Source organism: Phyllostomus hastatus, unplaced genomic scaffold, assembly GCF_019186645.2.
Source record: "Phyllostomus hastatus isolate PE091 unplaced genomic scaffold, TTU_PhHast_1.1 phas_contig_477, whole genome shotgun sequence".
Classification (NCBI taxonomy): domain Eukaryota; kingdom Metazoa; phylum Chordata; class Mammalia; order Chiroptera; family Phyllostomidae; genus Phyllostomus; species Phyllostomus hastatus.
This window is the reverse complement of record NW_025333889.1, coordinates 1,786,949-1,806,684: the sequence shown is the minus strand read 5'-3', so window position 1 is coordinate 1,806,684 and position 19,736 is coordinate 1,786,949. Positions and strand designations below refer to the sequence as shown.

The window sequence follows — 19,736 nt, the reverse complement described above, 5'->3', positions numbered from 1 at the left end:
GGCCCGGGACGCCGTGCTGGCGTGGCCGCGGGGAATGCGTTCCGAGGCAGAGGCGGGGAGTTGTGGGAACGGGGTGGGGTGACCCCGGATGATGTGTCTGAGCCCTCTGCTCTGCCCCCCCACCCCCCCGCCCCGCGCAGGAGTTCGAGCGGGAGAAGCATGCCCACGGGCTGCTGCGCTTCCAGCTGGCGGAGATGAAGGCCGCCCTGCAGCAGCGGGAGGAGATGCTCCAGGTGGGTAGCCGGGCCCGCGCCCCGGGGAGGGGGGGGGGTGCGTGTGTGTGTGTGTGCGTGTGTGTGCGTGACTTGGGGGCCTTTGGCTGGTTCGTCACTGAAGTCACGGGTTTCCTGGAAAACTGGGGGCCTAGGCTAATCGTCCCCGTGACCTTCCGTGGCAAAGGGGACCTCGTGACGGGAGATCGCCCCAGGTTTCCTGGGCGGGCCCCGTGTGCCACAGGGTCCTTACGGGGGTGGGGGGGTGGAGGCGGAGAGTCCCAGGCAGGAGGAGGGAGGTGACAGCGGGAGCAGATGTCAGAGCGCAGAGCGATGGGGGAAGGGACCGTGAGCCAGGGAGCTGGGCGCCTCTAGAAGCTACCAGAACATGCTCTGCGGGGCCCCCAGGGAAGCCCCGAGGCCTGCCCGCACCTTGACCTCCGCCCACAAGGCCCGCTGGGGACTCCGGAGCCCCGGTGCCGGGAGTACACGTCGGCGGAGTTCGGGGCCACGGAACTCGTGCTGATTTGTTTCAGTGGCAACAGGAAACGTACGGGGTTGTTTCACCCTTTTAACTGTTTCACTCCTCACCCAAGGACATGCTTATGGATTTTAGGGGGAGGGAGGGAGGGGGAGAGAGACGTCCATCAGCCGCCTCCCATACATGCCCCGCCCGGGGACTGGGGACCCGAGACCGAACCCGCAACCTTTTGGTGGACGGGACGCTGCTCCGACCACCTGAGCCACCCGACCAGGGTCCCCGGGGTGTTCAACCTTTTTAACTGGATCCGAGCTTGAGTGCCTCTCCGTGAGAATTTCACCCAGTGGGGCTTCCTCCCGGCCCTCTGGGGTGGGGGGCAGGGCCCGGAGAAAGGGCCGCCTTCAAGGGTGGGCTCTGGAGCGGGAGAGACTGTGCTCCCAGGTCCCCTGGGGCCTGCTGGCCCGCGTGGTCCACACAGGCGCTTCCTCCTGCCTAACCCTCCGTCCGCTCTCTTTCCACCTGCCCCTGCCCCTCAGGAAATCCGGCAGCTGCAGCAGAAACAGGCGGGCTATGTCAGGGAGATCTCTGACCTCCAGGAAACGATAGAGTGGAAGGACAAAAAGATAGGGGTAGGACGCTTGAGTCTCGGAGAGTCTGCTCGGGCTGCAGAGAGTCTGCAGAGGCTCTGGTCTGCTTGGATGAGTGTGCACGCGGCCCCCACCCGACGCAGACTCGATGGTGCAGGGGGTGCACGCCAGCCTTCCCAGAGTGGCGGTGGCTCTGGACAGGAAGCTGGTGTCCAGCACGGAGAGCCTCATTAGGTCAGCGTGGGCCGGGCTCTCCGATGCCCTGTGAGCTGCCTGGGGCTCACAGAGAACCGCCCCCCACCCCCGGCAACGAGGGGGGCCCTCGGGCAGCTCTGCTGTGTGGGGTTCCCTGCCCATCCTGCCTGGGCCTTTTCCCAAGGGGCTCCAGGAAGCTGCGAGGCGGCAAGGGCTGTGCCCCACGCCACCCCAGCTTGAAATCCCCCCAGAGGGTCCTCAGACCCGCTCCCTCCCGCCCCCCGGCCGGTAGGGATGAGGAGGAGGAGGAAGAAAGGGACCCCTCAGAGTCTCAGCTCTGCTTCCTGACGCTGGCTTCCGAAACGGGGCGACTCAGCACGCCACAGAGCGGAGACGCCCGAGCGCGTCCTCGGGGCGCTGACTGCACGCCGCTGCCCTTGTCCTCTCTCTCGTGTGCCCACCCGCTCACGCGGGGCCGTGCATGCGCATGCGTGTTTGCACGTGCATGTGTGTTTGCACATGCATGTGTGTTTGCTTTGGGGCCCCTTCCTGCTCGCCTGTGCGGGCCGTCTCCGGAAGCCACGCAGGAGAGCAGCCGGGATCGCTGCAACAGGCGTCTCCGGGGGTTCCTCCGCAGCGCCGCCTACTCCGTATTCACCCCGCATTCAAGCGGGGGCGGGGCGCGCAGCCCCCGTCGATGGCTGACACGGCTGCTGCGAGGCCCGGACTCAGCTAGCACGAGACGCGGGTGACACCCTCCCGGTGGCTTCGGGGGCTCATGTCTTTCGGGGCGCACGGGCAGCCGCGTTTCTGGGCTGAGCGAGGGTCTGTGTCCCTTGCGTCTCGTCTGTACCTTTGAGCATGCGCTGTCCGACGCCCGACTGGCGGCCTCCTGCCTGGAGCAGCGGCCTCCGCGGCCCGCTCCCGCAGCCACCTGCTGACCCGTGCGCCTCCTCTCCTCTCCTCTCTCTGCTCTGCTCTGCCCTGCCCCGCCGCGCGCTCAGGCCTTAGAGAGGCAGAAGGAGTTCTTTGACTCTGTCAGGAGCGAGCGAGACGACCTCAGAGAAGAAGTGGGCGTGCTGAAGGAGGAGCTGAAGGTAGGGCCCGCGGACCGCCGCGAGGGGGCGCCGTTCCGGCTCGGGGCGCGCGGACCGCCGCGAGGGGGCGCCGTCCCGGCCGCGAGGGCGCCGTCCCCGGCTCCGGGGCCCGCGGGCCGCCGCGAGGGGCGCCGTCCCGGCTGTGGTTCTGCTGACAAGGGGGCATCCAGGGTGAGGGGACACCGAGGAGACGTGCAACGTGAGCCCGGGTCCCGTGGCGTCTGCCCGTGACCTTCGGGCGTTCACAGGCCTCTCGGAGCTCGAAAGCAGCTCTGGTTTCCGAGAGTTTGTAAGTGCGTCGTCCCAAGGTTTCCGTCCTCGTCCGCGAACCGCCCGGCGGCACCCGACTCCGAGTCGGAGAGCGCGTCTGGTCCGTGGCGGGCCGGGCGGCGAGCGCTTCTCCCGCCAGACGGGGTGGGGGCGGCGCCTGCCAGTCGCACTGGGAGACCCACGGGGTTGTCGGAAAGTCACGTTCCGTCTGGGCCAGGTCTGGGGGGCTTCGGCCACTATCTGGGCACCGAGTAAAGGAACCCAGCACCCAGCCGAGGGGGTCAGAGCTCTGGGTGGGCTGTGCACCCTGGAGGAGGCAGGGCGTGGCCACGGGCAGATATGTCCTGTGTGGTCAGCAGACATGTCCGTGTGGCTGCTCATTTCCAGGGGTCAAGGCCAGAGCGGTGAGGGAAAAGGCTCAGGGCTGAGGTCCGCAGACTCTCCCCCAGGGCTGCGAGTGCAGGATCGGGGCTCCCTCCCGGCACAGGAGGGGGAGCGGGGGCGGTGGAGGGCCGAGGGGGAGCCGTCCATGGTCGAGGGGACCCTGGAGCCACGAGGTGCGGCCGTGAGGGAGAGCGTCCCAGACACCCCGACCCCTTCTCCCCTGCTCCTGCCAGAACACCCACACAGTCCTTCCTTTTCCTCGTGTCTCTTTGCAAAGATCGCGGCCCCGGCTTGCACAGGCAGGGTCGCCTCCCCGGGACGTGCTCAGGCCTCCCACCGTGGCACCTGCGGCCTCAGCCCCAGCCCCGAGGGTCCCGCCGACAGCGCCCGGTGGCCGGCACATGAGGACGGGGTGGGGGCCCTAGGAGGCATCCGCGTTCTTGCAGGACGCGCCTCGGACGCGTGGGTGCCGGTAGAACCTGCACAGGGGGGCGGCGCCTCGCTCCTCCTGACGCCGCCGGATTCTCCTCCGCTCCAGGGAAAATAGCTGCCCTTGAGGTTATTATTAATAAAAGAGAGTTCACCCCGATGTCACTCGGCGAGTGTTGCCACGAGCCTGTTCTTGTCCCCAGAAACACGGGATCGTCCTGAGTTCGGAAGTGGCTACCAATGGGGAGACTTCAGATGCTCTGGCGGGCGCCGGACCCCGCGGCCCCGCCCGGACGACGACGAAGGGAGAGCCCAACGCCCTCCAGGCGCCCGGGGACGGGCCCCTCGGTAAGTCCTCGCCTTCCTCCGGCTCCTGTCACCGTCCAGCCAGCATCCAGTCACCCCCCGCGCACTGTCACAGTCGAACTCATCCTCACCGGCCATTAACAGCCGCACCGCATGCCCCGCGCTCTGTCTCGTCACGGCCGCGCCCCGCCCCGCCCGCCCCACGGTGTGCCCGCCCACGCGTGCTGTCAGCCTGCCTCCCGCCAGGGCTCCCCGCCGACCCTGCGGGTGCCGAGTGAGACTGTAGGTGCGGCCTCCAGGTCAGGGGGCAGTTTGGGCAGTGCTGTCTGGTCCCCCCCAGACAGGTGCCGGGCGTGGCTTTTCCACGCCCTCACAGAGCTGCCGGGGGTCCGGGCAGCGGAGGGGGGCTGTGAGCTCAGTTAGCCGGCCGCCCGGCCGCCGGTGCAAGCCGACGCAGCGCCCCCTGTCGGCGCTCCGCGGGCACGAGGTGCTTGTGGACAGTGGGCGGAGGCCGGGACACAGGACGCCACGGCTGCCCTCCTCCGGGGAGCACCAGACGGGGCAGGCGGCCCTGGGCTGCCAGCGAAGGGCAGCCCCCGGTGTGGGTGCGGGCGGTGCGGAGGGAGCGAGTCACATCTTTGCTTCCGGAAGAGCACGCACTAGGGCGTCCCAGTAGGGGGCGGGAAGGCCAGAAGGACCGGCCAGCCGCTGTTTGTCGTCGCGCTTGGCCTGGGGAGGAGCCTCCAGAACCCTCTCGCTGGGCAGCCTGGAGCGGCCACCACGCCTGAGGCCTCCCCGGCCACTGGCCGCCCGTGTGCCCCGGCTTGACCGGGAGGCTGGAGTCAGGCCAGGCCGTGGGTCCTGTCCCGGCGAGGCGAGGCTGCCCATGTCCCTTCTCGTTCTTCGTGGAAACGCAGAGACCCCAGGGCTGGCTTCCCAGCCCCCCTCCCCGCAGAGGGGCACGGCTCTGCCCACGGCGTGAGCGCTGCGGAGCAAGGGCGAGCCGGCTCCCCGCCCTCGCCCCCGTGTGTCAGCTGTCGGGCAGCCGGCGTTGGCTCCGCCCGCCTCTCCGCTGTAAACACACGTAGTCGCTGTCACACAGACACTTGAAGAACCAGAAGGTCAGTTTTGTAGGCGGTCTCCGTATGGGGGTCTTCCCAATATTTACATTTATTTTTTAATTTTTTTTTAAAGATCGTATTTATTTATTTTTAGACAGAGGGGAAGGGAGGGAGAAAGAGAGGGAGAAGAACATCAATGTGTGACTGCCTCTCACATGTGCCCCGTACAATGGGGACCTGGCCCACAACCCAGGCGTGTGCCCTGACTGGGAATCGAACCGGCGACCCTTTGGTTCCCAGGCCGGCGCTCAGTCCAGTGAGCCACACCAGCCAGGGCTGTATATTTATCTTTTTAATTTATGTATATAATATTGTAATAATATAAAACGTGCATTATATAACGTGCACTTACAGACATTTGTAAAGGGCGAAGCAAAACTAACTTCCCTTGCTTTCCCCGCGGTAAGTGCACCCCCGGGGAGACCCCTGGGTCGACCCCCAGGTCCTGGCGTCACCAGCCTTTGCCCTGCAGGGGGGCACCTCCCACGCTGCGGTTTAGTTGGGCGGAAGCATCCAAACCACAGCTTCATTCCAGAGCAGTGACAGGTTTGGTCACTCGTGGTTTGTCCCTTGGTGAGTCAGTCACTCAGCATTTAGGTGAGTGGTCATCCAGATTCCAGCGCCTCCCCTGCCTCCCGCTGGGACACCCTGTTCCGTGCGGACGGGGACGGAGCGAAGGTGTTTAGGGCGCAGGCCACCTCCTCAGGGGACCGTGACCAGGTGGCGGGGGTGGGCCTCTTCCGAGGTCCTGACCCAGGTTGTAGCAGCATGTTCCTCGAGGTGGCCCGGGAGGCTGGGTCTCTCCACGCGACTCGGAAGCTGCCCTCAGGGCTGTGTGACGGGCAGCCTGACAGCCGCCGGCAGCGTGCGAGCTGTCCCCACGGCCTTTGGGAGTGAGAACGGGGACCGCGAGCCCGCGTCCCTCTGGGACCCCTCACTCTGGAGGGTCCGGCTGCCGGGCCCGGCGCGCCTGCTGCTGGCAGCCGCTTAACTGTGCACGAGGCGGCGCCGGCAGCTGCTCGCCGCGAGGTGGTGGTGGCGGTGGCTGACGGCTCTTTGCGGGTGCGGTGGCTGCTTGGTGGCACGGAGCCGGCGGAGGCTTCGTCCTGGGGACCCTCTGCTGACGCGCTGTCTCTCCCTCTCTCTCTCTCTCTGGGAGCGGGGCCGGGTGGGGATGGGAACTCGGGTTGACGTCGCAGTGTGTGTGTGTGTTGAGTGGTCACCACATCACGGGGTCCCTTGCATTTTCTCGATGGCCTTTTAGGAAAAGCCCCTGAAGCGGAGGTGCAAAGGGAGATTGTGGACGCTGTGGGGGAAAGAGAGACCTTGCAGAGTGCCGAGCGCCAGGAGGACCCCGTGGAGGACGGTGTGGACACAGAGGTCTTACCTCCTGGCGGCGGTGCGGAGGGCCAGGCGCCCCCCGGCAGCGGTGCCCTCTCCCTAGCGACAGCAGCAGGTGCTGCAGAGGAGGACCAGGTCCAAAGCCAAGTGCTGCTAGCAAACGGGTCCCTCCTTGAACACACAGAGCAGGGTGGGCCCAGTGCGGTCACGAGCACCCCGGATGCCGGGGTGGGGGCGGGGGCTTCGGGGTGTTGGAGGGAACGAGATGATGACGCGCTGCACCCCGAGGCAGATGCCTCGGGTCCCCTAAACCAAAGTGGAGAAACCAAAGAAACGCAGGAGCAAGAAAAGCAAGGTTGCGGCGCCGGGTTGGGAGAGGGGAGCCCGGAACCACGCCAGGAACCCGCTCCCTCGCAAATCTCCGAGGCCGCCGCGGTGAGCTGCAGCACCCGGGGCTCGGTGCGGGCAGGGCCGACCGGGTCAGGGGGGCCGGAGGGCACAGCGGCTTCCAGGCCTCCGAGGGGCAGCGTTGACAGCGTGAGTCAGGATGACAGATGTGTGGCCGATGTCCCCAGAGAGGTGGACGCCAGCGCAGGGTGTGGTTTAGAGACAGAGCTCACCGGCCAGGAAGCAGCAGAGCCCCCGGAGGCCCCGGTGCAGAGCACGGGACTGGGGGGGTGCGGGGATGAGGACGAGGCGGAGGGGGCGGGAGTTAGGAGTGAGAAGCCCACCCACACCGCAGCCCAGACCAGCCCCTCGTCTGCGGTGGCCACGCACCGTGCGCAGGGAGCAGCAGACCCGTGTCCAGCCGATGCCAAGAGCAAACCCCTAGACGCGGAAGAACCCGGCGAGGACAGCAAGAACCTGCAGGGCGCGGGGCTGGATTCGCCGCAGAAGAAGACAAGGAACAAGAAGAAGAAGAACAAGAAGAAGAAGTCGCCGGCAGCGGCAGAGACCAGCAAGGACGCCGAGAAAGAGCTGCCGTCCCAGAGCCCGGACCTGAGCGAGGTCAGGGAGGAAGAGCTGGCGGGACCCACTGACGAGAGGCCAGGTGCAGGGACAGCGCCCGAGGCCCCTGGCAGCCCCAGACGGAACTCGGTGGCGGGGAGCAGCGAGAACCCGGACGTTCCGGAAAGCGCTGACCTGGAGGTGGATGGAGAACGGAACCCGGGAGACGGCGGCGACGTGGCCACGGAGGCGGGGGAAGCGATCGCCGACGGAGAACCGGGGCCGCCGGAAGGCGACGCCCTTCAGGGAGCGGGTGCAGGAGGGTCAGAGGGAGGAGGAGGAGGAGGAGGAGGAGGACCCGACGGTGCCCACGTAGACAGCGGCGCCACTCCGTGCCGGCCCCCAGGGGACGAGGACGTCCCCGGCAGCGCCCCGCCCGGAGGCCAGCGTCCCTCCGAGGTCGTCGACGGTGAGAGTCAGGGAGCCAGGGAGGTTTCCGAGAGCCTCGGGCCAGAAAGGGACGGCCTGGCGCCCGCAGGGGAGTCGGGGGACTCCTGCCCAGACAGCAGGGAGGAGGCGGGGGGCCAGAGCGAGAAGGACAGAAGCAAAGAAGACTGCGCCCTGTCGTAGGCGAGGCTGGCTCGTCCGGCGGGGGGCAGGGCCGCCCACCACAGCCCCCACCCCCCCCCCACCCCAGCGGCCCTTGACGCGGTCCAGACGCACCAGCACAATCGAGCGCCACGCCAGCTGGGACTTTAAGTTGCAGACTGTTACCGGCAGATTCGTATGTTGTCAAGGCCAGCCCCCAGGCCAGAAGGAGAAACACGTGTGTCGCCGGCGTGCGCTCTAACCGGCGCGTCGGACAGTAGCACACCCTGTCTGCAGCCCGCACTCACAGTCGGTACGCCAGGCCCCGTCCGCCTCCGCTGGCCGGGCCGTGCGTGTCCGCGACCGGATGTATCGGCCTCGGACTGAAACGACCAAACAGCATCCCAAGATCCCCACATCGGGGTGGAAGCGATGTGTAAACTCCTTCGTCCCGCTCAAGTACACGTACCTTCCTGTTTGCTTTTGGTGTGTGCGTTATCCCCTGCGTGGCATTTCCTCTGAAAGGGAGACCAGCGGCCAAACAGCCTGTGGGTCGCGGGTGAGCCTTCGTCTCAGGGGTAACGCGCAGCTGGAAGCCCCGGGGGGGGGGGGTCCCCGCCCATAAAGACCGCGTCCCAGCTCCACAGGCCTGAGTCCGTGCCACGTGACTTCCCGCCGCGCCAGCCACCTACCAAAGTCATTTCACACAAAGACTCTTTGAACACTTTTTTTCTGGAAGAGAGGAATGTTGCAATTCCGTTTCCTAGAGTGTTATAGGGTGGGGAGGATCACTTCTAAAATTTATTTTTTTAAGCTTAAAATTACTTCTATGTCTGATCATTATTCCAAAGAGCAATGGAAGAGGGAGGGGCTTGTTGTTAGGCAGAGTGAGCCGCCAGTTAAACCACAGCGGGGGTCTTAACACCGGTCAGGTGCTGTTGGTGTTCCGGTACAAATATTTGCATTTGTTGTTTGTCCATTGTATTGGAAAATTCTCGTTTTGATCTTCCTGAACAAAATATGCATTGTCTACCTAAAGAAGCCTTTTTTAAAAAAATAATTGTAAAGTTAAATTTTAAAATAATTGTAACACGGTCAAAGCCCGCGGGAACGAGCGTGACGAATGCTGTTGGCACGTGGGAGAGTCTGTGGCTCACGGCGCTGGGCGGAGGCACGCCCGAGCGCAGGAGGGACCAGCACCTGGGCGGCGCCCGAGGTGCCCGTGGGGCCGCGCGGTGGCAATAAAGACGTTTCCGAGTGCTGCGAGCCTGTGGTTCCACTCTTTGGGCGGCGCGGACTCCGGCGTGGCGGCTGCGGCACCTCACCCATCCGTGCCCCCCTCCAGGGGGCCGAGTCCCCGGCGGGGCTCTGGGAGGGGCCGCACCTGACGTGCCCAGCGTCAGCGAGGACTGAAGTTCTCTCCCGGCACCCAGACCCTCTGGGTGGGGCTGGGGCTGGGGCTGGGGCTGGGGCTGGGGCTGCTGGGCCATCGGGGTGGGGCTGGGAGGGGGCCCGAGGACCAGCCCCCATGGACAACGGTGTCCGTGCCGCCTGCCGGGGCAGGGCATGCGCTCGAGAGCACGGTGACGTGACGGGTGCACGTGGCCTCCCTCTGAGAGCGTCCTGAGGAGAGGGCCACGGGGCCACCAGCCCCTGCCCACCTGGGCCACGGGAATAGAGGGCACACAGGAGGGAGGTTGGTAGGGAGTCAAGTCCAAGGGTGGAGAGGCGTTTCAGGGCTTCGGCTATGCCGCTGACCTTGGCAAAGCTGCGGGCACGCTGCAGTGCACACTGGGAAACGGTTCAGCCCTGGGCCCAGACTCACTGGAGGCTGAGGTCCTTGAACCACCGTACGGTGGTTCCGGTCTTTCCGTGCTGTTTGCCAGCACACGCGAGGACAGCATGACACACCTCGCGCCCCTCGAGTCTCACCGGGTCACTCATTCGTTCCACGGATAAACACGTGATCGCTTCCTGTATGGGAGGCCCTCTCTGCCCGTGAGGGGGCGGGTGGGACCCAGAGTCTGGCGGGGGCGGGAAAGCTGAGAATCGGGCGTGAGCACCGTGGAGAGAGAGGGTTCTGCGCAGCCCAGCCGCCTCCCGGTCCTCTCGGTCCCTCTGGTCCGGTGTGGCAGGGCGTCCTGGCCCAGCAAGTGGCCGATGTCCCTGGTGGAGCCCCTTCAACACTCCTCGCGGGACGACCGGGGCCCGTGGGGGGGAGGGAGGCACGAGGTGGGGGGTGGACCAGGCGTGCGGGAAGGTTTCAGTGTCAAGAGTCAGAATCAGACGGGAATCCAAAGGTCACCCCTCCACCACGTCCCCCGGGGAATCCGGGTCACCGAGTGTCACCGTGACGCGGAGCGGGGGAGAGGAGCAGTCACTGTACGCCCCAGAACGCTCCTTCTGCAGGCGTAGACCCGTCGGGGCCCTGTGCTCTGTCGGTGGGCTCCCGCCCTCGGAGAGCCCCCGACCCCCCTCGCCGCCCAGGCCATCGGAACAAGGGAGCAGACATCATGGCCGTCTCGGCGAGAGTCCTGCCGCACACCCAGGCTCCGGAGCAGAGGAGGGGCCGTGTGGGCGTGCGGGCATGCGTGTGTGTGCAGGCACGCGTCTGGGTGCCTATCCTGCGTGCCGACCACGAGCAGGGAAGACTTTGTCTTTGGAGAGAAAAACCCTTTCTCTCGCCCCTTCGCCCTGGTGCTCTGTCCCTCTCACCGGGGACGACATTTTTCCAGTGGTTCGGCTGAAAGGAAGGCCGCGGGGCCGGTGGGGACAGTCCCGTCAGTGCAGACAGACCCTGGGCCCTGCGAACGGGGAGACAGGTGCCCCCTGCAGCAGCCGGTCGGTGCTCGCCTTTCTCTGCAGGAGGCCGGTGCCGGCCTGGCCCGGGCGGCTGGCCCGGGGACTGACCGTGAGGCTGACCGTGCAGCCAGACTCCGTCCTGCAAGGAGGAAGTGGGAAAACCAGGCGTTAGTGGGTTTCTGGAGAGTTCTCAGCCTCCCCTTGTTACCTTGGCGAGTGTGGACAGGAGGGGACTGTCCCCTGCCAGGGGCAGAGGAGGCCCGCCCCTCCCCACCCCACCCTCCGGGCTGCCTGAAACCAGCACGGGAACGAACGCCACGCTCCTGTGGCATGTGGTCGCCCGCCAGCTCCGTGCCCTGAGAACGGGGTGGGAGCCTGCCCCTCAGAGCTGTGGAGAGGGCCAGGTCCGGGCGCAGCCCTGAAAGAGTGACCACTGATGGCGCGGCTGTCCCTGCTTGTCAGCTTGGCTGTGCCCTGGGTGCGGAGGTGGCAAGGTGAGGCCACGGGGAAGAGCAACCAGCAGACTCGGAGAATTCCAGCGCGAGCTCAGCGGCCCCACGGACCGGCCACGAACCTCAGCTGTCCGTGCTTCCTTCCACGGGCCTCTGCAAGGTGCACCGGGAGAGCTGTGCGAATTCAGTGTAAAGACGAGATTTTTTTAAAATGTGACCTTGACCAATATTGCTGAAACACCTGCCGGGCCTCCTCTCGTTAGCGTCTCACTGTTGAAGAAAACCCTGAACTTGAGACACTGTCACTCCGAGTTCTCTGACGCCTCCTCTCCGAGGCTGTGGTCACAAGGCCTTTGCACGGGTGGCGGGTGGCGAGGTTATGAACCAGGTGTTGCAGAGCAATGGTGGGCGGTGAGCACAGGGCAGGGACGGGCTCCAGATGCTCTTGTTAGGAATCACAGTGAGTTGGGGCGGGGGGCGTGGCTGGGGGAAAATACAGACAACTGTAATTGAACAACAGTAGAATAATTATTTTTTAAAAAAGCAAAAAAAAAAAAAAGATAAACAGTAAGTACATTAGTGGCCAGGTGCCAGCCAGCCAACGAATTAGAATACCAATTTTTAAAGCTCTGAAAATGTACTCCTTTTCTTCGTATCAAATAATCTTGCGCCTTTCTGGTTTCCATCGTCTTAAAACTATTACGTTTTAATCTTCTTTAATTCCGCTTTAAAATTTCTCTTCCTTAAAATTTCCACTTCTCAAAAAAAAAAATTTCCACTTCTCTCTATTTCATTTTCTCTCTATGAGACTAAAGGATAGATTATGCTTATTTTTTAAATCGTTTTCCTAGGGCTATTATTACATTTTAACATTTGGGTTTTTTTACTCACTATCCAGAGTATTTGAAGTCTCCTAATAGAAAGTAATTTAAAAAATTATCCAAAACCTGTATGAGCTTCAAGACCTCTTTCGGACGCCCTCGCGTTTCTCGTGGTGCCCGTGGTTTTGTGCCTAGGAATGTGAAATACAGAAGACCCAATAAAAAGTGATATTGAATACAAGGTCTCGGTCTCTAACTACAAAAACTTTTTCAGCGTTGCGTGCATGTAGGGAAGGGAAAGCATGAGTCACCCTAGCGTTCTGGTCTAGTTTATTTTGTCACCGTGCCTTCCAAAACAACAACTTGGGGCGTCTGGAAGAAGCAGTTTGAGCGAGCGTGTAACTTGGGTTAGGGTGTGGATACGTGACTTTTCAAGTGAAAACAAGGCCACATTTTATATGGATTGTTTCCGTTTCCCATGGCCACCCAGAAGCTGGGTGGCCCGAGGACGCAGGTTCCTCCGGAGCAGGGCCCTTGGGTGGGGTTGGGGGCGTCCAGGCCCAGCTCTGAGGTCTGAGTTCAGATCTGGAAAAGCAGTGGGGGCCTGGGGGGTGGGCCAGGCCTCCTCCGGAAAGCCGCTTAATTGTGCTGGGCCTTGGGTCTGAGGATGCCATAGTGGCGCCACCCACAGGCTCCGTGGGTGAGAGAGGGTGACGGCCGTGCCCGGCACAGACCGGGGGCCCAGCACACGCGAGCGTCGCCGTCTCCACCCTGGCTCTCCTCGAAGCTGGTGGAGGACTCGGCCCGGACCCCTCCCCCACTTCAGGCCGGGGTCTCCCCCATGCACTGAAGGTTGCATTCCTCCATAGCGCTTCAGGGAGAGGTTTGGGGAGATTGCTAGGTGCTTCTGTGGGGCGTCCTGACATATGTGGGGAGCTGGGGCAGAAGCCTACCACTGCGGTCTTCCTCCTCAAACGAGTACAAGTGTTCGCCCAGCAGGTGAGCACGGCCAACTCTGACCCGCACACGTGTAGTCAGAACCCCGGCCCCGGGGAGCCCGGGCGAGAGCCGCCTCCGGGGTGCGCCCTCGGAGGGAGGGCGGGCCACGCGGAGTGACCCCCCCCCCGCGCGTGACGCTCGGTGTGTGCGCGCGGCCCCGCTGGTGACGCGAAGCCGTGAAGCCTGTGAGATTTTGTGTTGCAGTGTGGTTTGGCCCTAGCGCCCCTGCATGCTAACCCCGGGTCGAAGACCGGCCCGTGCGCGTGCGGCCGGACCTGCCCCTGACGAGACAAGCATGTGCTGGGCGGTGGGCCGCTGCCCCCGCCCGCGGCCGACCTGGCCCCCATCCTGTGTGTGGCCTCATCCGCTGTGGTACGTGCGTAATACCTTCATCATCACTCCCACTAACCCGAGCGCTCATTCTCCCGCTCACCCGTCTGCTGGGAGGCGCGGCCGCCGGGAGCCCTGAACCTGTGTCTCTCTCGTCTTTTCAGACATTAGGTTGAGAAAGCTTGTCGACGAACGGGAATGCCTCCAGGAACAGGTAACGATCTTCGCATCCCTCCCGAGTGCTCCAGCGGGGCTCCCGCGACCAGCCACCTTCCCCCGTCCCTCCCCCTTGCTGTGTTGGGACCCCTCACGCATCATGCCCAAAAATAACGATCGCGCCAGCCCGGGCTCTTGCAATTATTTTTTTTAAAGATTTTATTTATTTATTTTTAGAGAGGGAAGGGAGGGAGAAAGAGAGACAGAGAGAAACATCAATGTGCGGTTGCTGGGGGCCGTGGCCTGCAACCCAGGCATGTGCCCTGACTGGGAATCGAACCTGCGACACTTTGGTTCGCAGCCCGCGCTCAATCCGCTGAGCTATGCCAGCCAGGGCAATTATTTTTTTTTAATCCATCTGAAGTCAGAGGACGTTTAGAGAGGAGGTCTCCGGGACCCAAGGCCGTGTACTGAATTGGATGTGTCCCACTTGAATTGCTGCCTGACCTTGATGTTTAACTGGAAGGCTCGGGTGACCCCCGAGAGGCCAGGGCAGGACTGAGCTGGCCCAGACCCGTCATGAGAGTCCGCCCCGCCCTCCCTCGCTGACCAGCGCCCCCTTCTGGCGGGCCCGTCTGTCCCCGCCGACCAAAGTCGTTTCCCCCGTGGTTCACCTTCGTCACTCTCGACGTCAAAGACAAAGAGGCTGTCCCCTCTGGTCTTTCCCGTGACGGGTGGCTGCCCAGTCATCCCACAGTCACTTTCCAGGGAAACAGGTTCCTCTCATTTCCCCTCAGGAGCCTAATCCAAGGCACCGGCCTCACTTTTTCCCGGCCCCGCTGACCATTCCTCTCCAAGTCAGGGGAGCTCTCACTGTGACGGGAGGGTCTCCTGAAGCTCCTCTGGTCTTTCAAGCACCTGTGCCCATGGCGGTTCTGTGCTTGTCTTCTTCAAGCGGCACAGACAGACGGTTTGTGTGTGCCGGGGGTCGGCCTGGGGGCTTCCTCCAAGGCCGCAGGAGTCGGACGGTAACAGGGCAAGGTCTGGCAGACCCCCCATCACACAGCAGGAAACCCTGCAGTCCTGGCTGCTCACCGCATTCCCACCCGGAGACGGCACCGTCCAGGGGGCCGCTCCCGTCGGGTGGTCCTCCTGCAACTGGGCCGGGCTCCTGGGGGGGCACCGGTTCTAGGGGGGACTCCGGTAGAGCCCTCCTGTGCCTGCGAGGCCTCCAGGTGGCCCTTCCTGGCTCCCGAGTGCGTAAAGCAGAGGTTAACACAGCCCTGAGTTGTGACTCTTAGACAAAAGGTTAAGCCATCTTATGTACCATCCCCTCCCGCACGCAAGACGAATCTCAGCCTTAGAATCACTTCTCACCAGAGGTACGAGAGAATCCGTGCCCGATGTGGGCACTGTAGCCGCATTTTCACCCGTCACGCCTAGTTTCTGAGACGTGTGCTAACTGCCAGGAGTTACTCCATTGATTTCTTTGTGTTGGTTCCCTAGTCAAAGGGGAAAGACTCCCTGTCTCCCCGGTGGGTTGCATCTTTTCCTGCATTTTTCTCGGGCTTCATTACGTAACCCCTGTCGCTCTGTGGCTTCCCAGAGACGCAGGAAGTCGTAGCTGCAAGGCCACGTCCAGTTGTACCGATGGGGCGTTTTCTCCACGGGATGGTGCCTCCCTCGCGCCAGGCTCTAAGCTCAGCGTTTTAGTCTCGTGTGCAGCAGGGAGATTGACGTCCTTTCTCGGTGGGCGTTTGCAGATTAAGAAGCTCAAAGAGCAGCTGGGGGAAAGGCAGAAGAACGGCAGGCTGGACGGGCCGCGCCCCGAGGACGGGGTCTTCGAGAACGGGACGGACGCGCACGTGATGGACCTGCAAAGTAAACAGCGGCCCTCGGGCCGGCACAAACGCCGTGGCGTGTGCGGTTGTAGCGTGTTTGTGCGGGGGGGAGAGCCCGGTGTTGCCCCCCACCCCCCGCCCCCCAGAGGTCCTTGCTTACAAAAGCACGAAGACGTTCTCCTCTGTGAGACAGGACGGGATGGGCAGGTGGGCGAGGCACAGGTGTTCTTGGGTGAGCCTGAGAAGCAGAACAGGCGCCCCCAAAGCGTGCCCGTGCAGAGGTGCCCCCGCAGGGCGCGCTGCAGGAACCACGTTTACCGCGCTGGGTGCGGCTGCCTTTTGAGCTGCGTGGAAAACTGGGAGGAATTTCTCTGCGCCAGTGAAACGGGAAGGAGGCCTGAGAGGGGGGAGCCCTGAAGCCCAGTCTCTCTGCCCCCTCTCCGCTCCCCACCCCCCACTTCTCTGTCTTCTGGGCTCCCAGGCGCCCCCTCTCTCCTGGGCACCTCCCAGCCTGGCGTGTGGGAAGAGCCCCCTCCTGTCTGGCTTGGGAGGGCTGGGGGCCACTGGCCAGGACCTGCAGATACAAGCTGGTCACAGGGGGAGGGTTCTGTTCCCAGGAACCGTGGTTCTCATGTGTTAAAAGCCCGGGAGCCTAACAGATGTCCCTTCCTTTTCACCTTCCAGGGGACGCCAACAGACAGATCAGCGACCTCAAATTTAAACTCGCCAAGTCCGAGCAGGAGATCACTGCGCTGGAACAAAATGTACGTGCACGCGGCCGGCCGGGAACGGGTAGCCGGGCTGATGACTCGCTGACGTTGTCTCTGCTAGACCTCACCCCCGGAAGGCTGGGGACAAAGAAGCAGCAGATATTTTTAGAACAAAAAGCAAACAAACAAAAAGAAAACACACAAAAACCCTCGGTGTATTCCCTGAAAAGAGGGAACGCAGGGATGAAAGGTCATTCTTGGGATTGGGGTTGTATAACGGATACTAACCCTTCGTAAAGAAAAGGATGTAGAAAGTAGCTCATGTAGTTAAGGACCTCTCCTTTTTGGGGGGGGGTGGTCTTTAAAAATGATTTTTAAAATAATCATCAAAATAATCAATAACCACTGGTGCCCCCAGCGCGCAGGGCCGGTCTGGGGCAAACCGCGTCCTCACTGGGGGACGGATGGCAGAGGTGCCCTCCCCCTGCTGCACTGTGGGTGCACGTGGGAGAACTTCCTGGCGCTTGTACAAGGACAGAGGGAGCGCAGCACGCTCGCAGACAATGAGGAATTGTCAGAAGCGGGGCCTCCCTCTCCGCTGAGCGGGAGCCTCCGGCAGGCAGGCCGTGGGAGGCCGCCCCGCAGCCTCCTGGCTCACTGCGGTCTGAGCTCCCCGCCTGTGCTCCCCCCTCTCCCGCCTCCCTGCACCCACTCCCTGGGAGAGCCTAGACTGGAGCGGAGGTCCTGGCGGAGCCTTGGCCCTCCCAGCCCGGTTCCGGCAGAATCGTCAGCCCCTAGAGGGGGAGACGGCAGCAGCGTGTGCGTGGTGTGGGAACCCCCCACTTTCGGACTCGGGCCGGAGGGGAAGTCAGTCCGGGTTGCTCAGAAACAGGAACCTACACAACAACCAGAAACGCTAGGCTGTGGTTCTCGGCGTGGCGTACTCTGCCGTTTCACGAGGTGGACACCCTCGGGCCTCCGACAGGGCAGTCGGAGGAAGACAACAGGCCACTCCACGTGTACAGGTGCTCTCCTTCCCTCCTCGCAGGTCATCAGGTTAGAGAGTCAAGTGTCTCGTTATAAATCAGCCGCTGAAAATGCAGAAAAGATAGAAGATGAACTGAAGGCTGAAAAACGGAAGCTCCAACGAGAGGTGAGTTGCTCCGGGCTGTTTCTGGGGGAGGAACGGGCACTGACACTCTAGCTGGCGCAGCCGAGGAGGCCCCGGCCCCCGGGGTGACTCCTCGTCCCATCGGCCACACCCCTGAGGGGCGCACCCGTCATCACACGGGAGTCTGGGGTTGGGCAGGAGCCCGGCGCCCCGCCCCTGAGCCCTGAGGCTCCGCCTGCAGCGCCCTCTGTGTTCACGTGGGGTCATTGTCGCTCCACGGGGGATGCGTGACGTCTCGTGGCTCTGTGAAGTCCTTTCTCTCAGTGGATTTTGGACGTTTTTAACCATGAGGTCCTCACGTCATCCCCGACCCCCGGTGTCCCCACTCCCTCCGGGACGCCAGAGGTCAAAGGTCTCCGCCGCAGCCTCCACGCGTGCCCACTGGCGGGCCGCCTTCTCCCGCTGCCATCCCCCCACCCGTCCCCCAAATAAATACACAGTCCTCGCAGCGCCCTCCCAGATGCCCCTTTGCTCCTCTGAAGAGTGTCCGTTCCCGACAGGCTCTGGAGGTGTGCTCACGCTCAGTTTCTCCCGTGTCCTCGCTCTAGTTTAAAGGCCTCTCGCACGGCCACGTGGTGCGGCATGCCCGGGGACTGACACGCGTCCGGTCTTTGGGAGCCTCACTCCGTGGGGTTCTGCTTCTGCTGGCCCCAGCGGTTGGGTGTTTCGTGAGGTTGTTTGTGCTTCACTTTTAACTTGTAGGAATCCTCCAGGCCTGGCTTGGAGTTTCCTGCAAAGAGGGCCCGCGGGCCCGTGGGGTTGAATCTGTCCCGTGACCCCGACCCCCCTCTCCGAGGGCTTTGGATCGAAATCAGAGGCGCAGACTCTGGGCCTGGCTCTGGGGCCCAGCTCCTGGGCGTCGCCAACTTGGCTCCAGGCACTCCCCCTCCCGTTTCTGCCCGAAGAAGCCGTGCCCCAGCCCGCCCGGGGCTGTGGGAGACTCCCCCTCCGCCGTCCGGGCTCAGCTCCTGGTTTTGCTCGCCTCGCTTGCCTTTCACGACTCATCACCAGGGTCCCTGAGCCCGCTCCCTGTCTGGGGCTGAGTTGTCTCAGGGAGGAAGCTGCCCATGAGGCCAGACCCCTGTGCCTTTTCAGGTTGAGAAGCACAGGCATCGCACACGTAGGTCAGTGCGTGCCCCCGGGATCTCAGGGGCCCGGGCTTTAAACTGGGGTGCTCGGTAGGGCTGAAGTCGCACGGGCCAGCTGGGTTTGGGGAAGCCGGGTCCCCAGAGCCGCCTCTCCCCCTCGTTCCAGCTCCGCTCCGCCCTGGACAAGACCGAGGAGCTGGAGGTGAGCAACGGCCACCTGGTGAAGCGCCTGGAGAAGATGAAGGCCAATCGCAGCGCGCTCCTGTCACAGCAGTAGCGCCGGCTGTGCACGGCGGTGGCGGCGTGCCGGCGAGGGAGACCTGGGGCAGGCTCTCCTGCACTCCTGCCTGGGGTGGGGGGGGAGCCGCCGCTTCCCCTGCTTCTGAGCAGCTGCCCTGTGGCCACTGAGCGGCAGGAGCCCAGCAGCCTGCGAGGCACCCGCCTGCTGCAGACCCTGACCGGGCTGGGTGCCTCCCCCGGGACTCGCGGGTCTCGCAATAAGCACACTGGGCCCGGGGGAGTCCGCACCCGCCGGTGCACCAGCCCCCTCGTGCCACTTAACGGGGGGTCATCGGAGTCAAGATTCAAGTGGGACTTGGTTTTCTGTTCACGTGTCTTGCTGAAAATAAGGGGGAATGTTACGTGCTGGGACTTCCTGTCAGGGGAGAACCCACAACTGGAGCGGTTTCAGTAGTGTCTCTTAGTCTACGCTTTTCTCACACACACACACATACACACACACACACACACACACACACACTGTGGAACCAGAAGCCATCAGCCAGCAGAGCTCTTCCGCCAGACACGGGGGGCGGCCGACGCGCCAAAGTGACCTTAGGAAGACTCTTCCCGGGCAGCGGGCGACGCTTTTCCAGCGGGTTTTTGCCTCCGTCCGATCACGACACTGTTTCCCAGGGAGTTAGGCCATAGCTTACTGAAACGGACAGAGCTCATCTGCATTATTTAATCCTTCTATTTGGAATTGAAGTTGTTAACTTCTTTTAAAGAATGTGCTATTAGAAAAATTAAAAAATGAGAAGTTAAGAAACTTTCGCTATGTGGCTTTTTTTTTCCACTGAGAAAGAAGGTCTTTAACTGTTTTATATTAATTATTATGTATACTTTGGGTCTTTTTATTTTTTTTTCCAGCGTGCGGTTTTTTTAATTTTAATTGCTGTTCAAGTATATTTTTCTGCCCTTTATCCCCATCCCAGCCCACCCCCCAGCCCTCCCCACCTCCTTCCCATCTCCACCCCCCTTGTTATTGTCCATGTGTCCTTTATACTTTTTTTTTACCTTTTAAGCGTATCAAATCAATTCATTTTTCTTTCCCTGTTTAAAAAAAAAAAAAGGGCTGTTCCTAGTGAGCGAGAGTAGTGCGCGCAGAAGAATCGGCGTTCCCAGAAA

The 19,736-nt window shown here is 62.7% G+C and overlaps 1 protein-coding gene across 49 annotated transcripts in view; it reads left to right on the top strand.

Annotated features, from left to right (window-relative positions):
* Nucleotides 1-19,377, top strand: part of LRRFIP1 (LRR binding FLII interacting protein 1) — a 106,566-nt gene extending 87,189 nt beyond the window's left edge. For 34 of the 49 annotated variants that reach the window (XM_045845776.1, XM_045845772.1, XM_045845769.1 and 31 more), the window contains 5 exons: nt 141-233; nt 1,230-1,322; nt 2,480-2,572; nt 3,859-4,003; nt 6,347-9,225. In XM_045845776.1, coding sequence (XP_045701732.1) covers nt 141-233; nt 1,230-1,322; nt 2,480-2,572; nt 3,859-4,003; nt 6,347-8,001 — 2,079 coding nt within the window. In that variant the 3' untranslated portion in view covers nt 8,002-9,225. Of the gene's footprint in view, nt 1-140; nt 234-1,229; nt 1,323-2,479; nt 2,573-3,858; nt 4,004-6,346; nt 9,226-13,527; nt 13,578-15,282; nt 15,401-16,044; nt 16,125-17,118; nt 17,224-18,495 lie in introns of those variants that run through there. The other 15 variants (XM_045845788.1, XM_045845787.1, XM_045845785.1 and 12 more) reach the window with 5 other exon arrangements.
* Nucleotides 19,378-19,736: the final 359 nt, after the last annotated feature.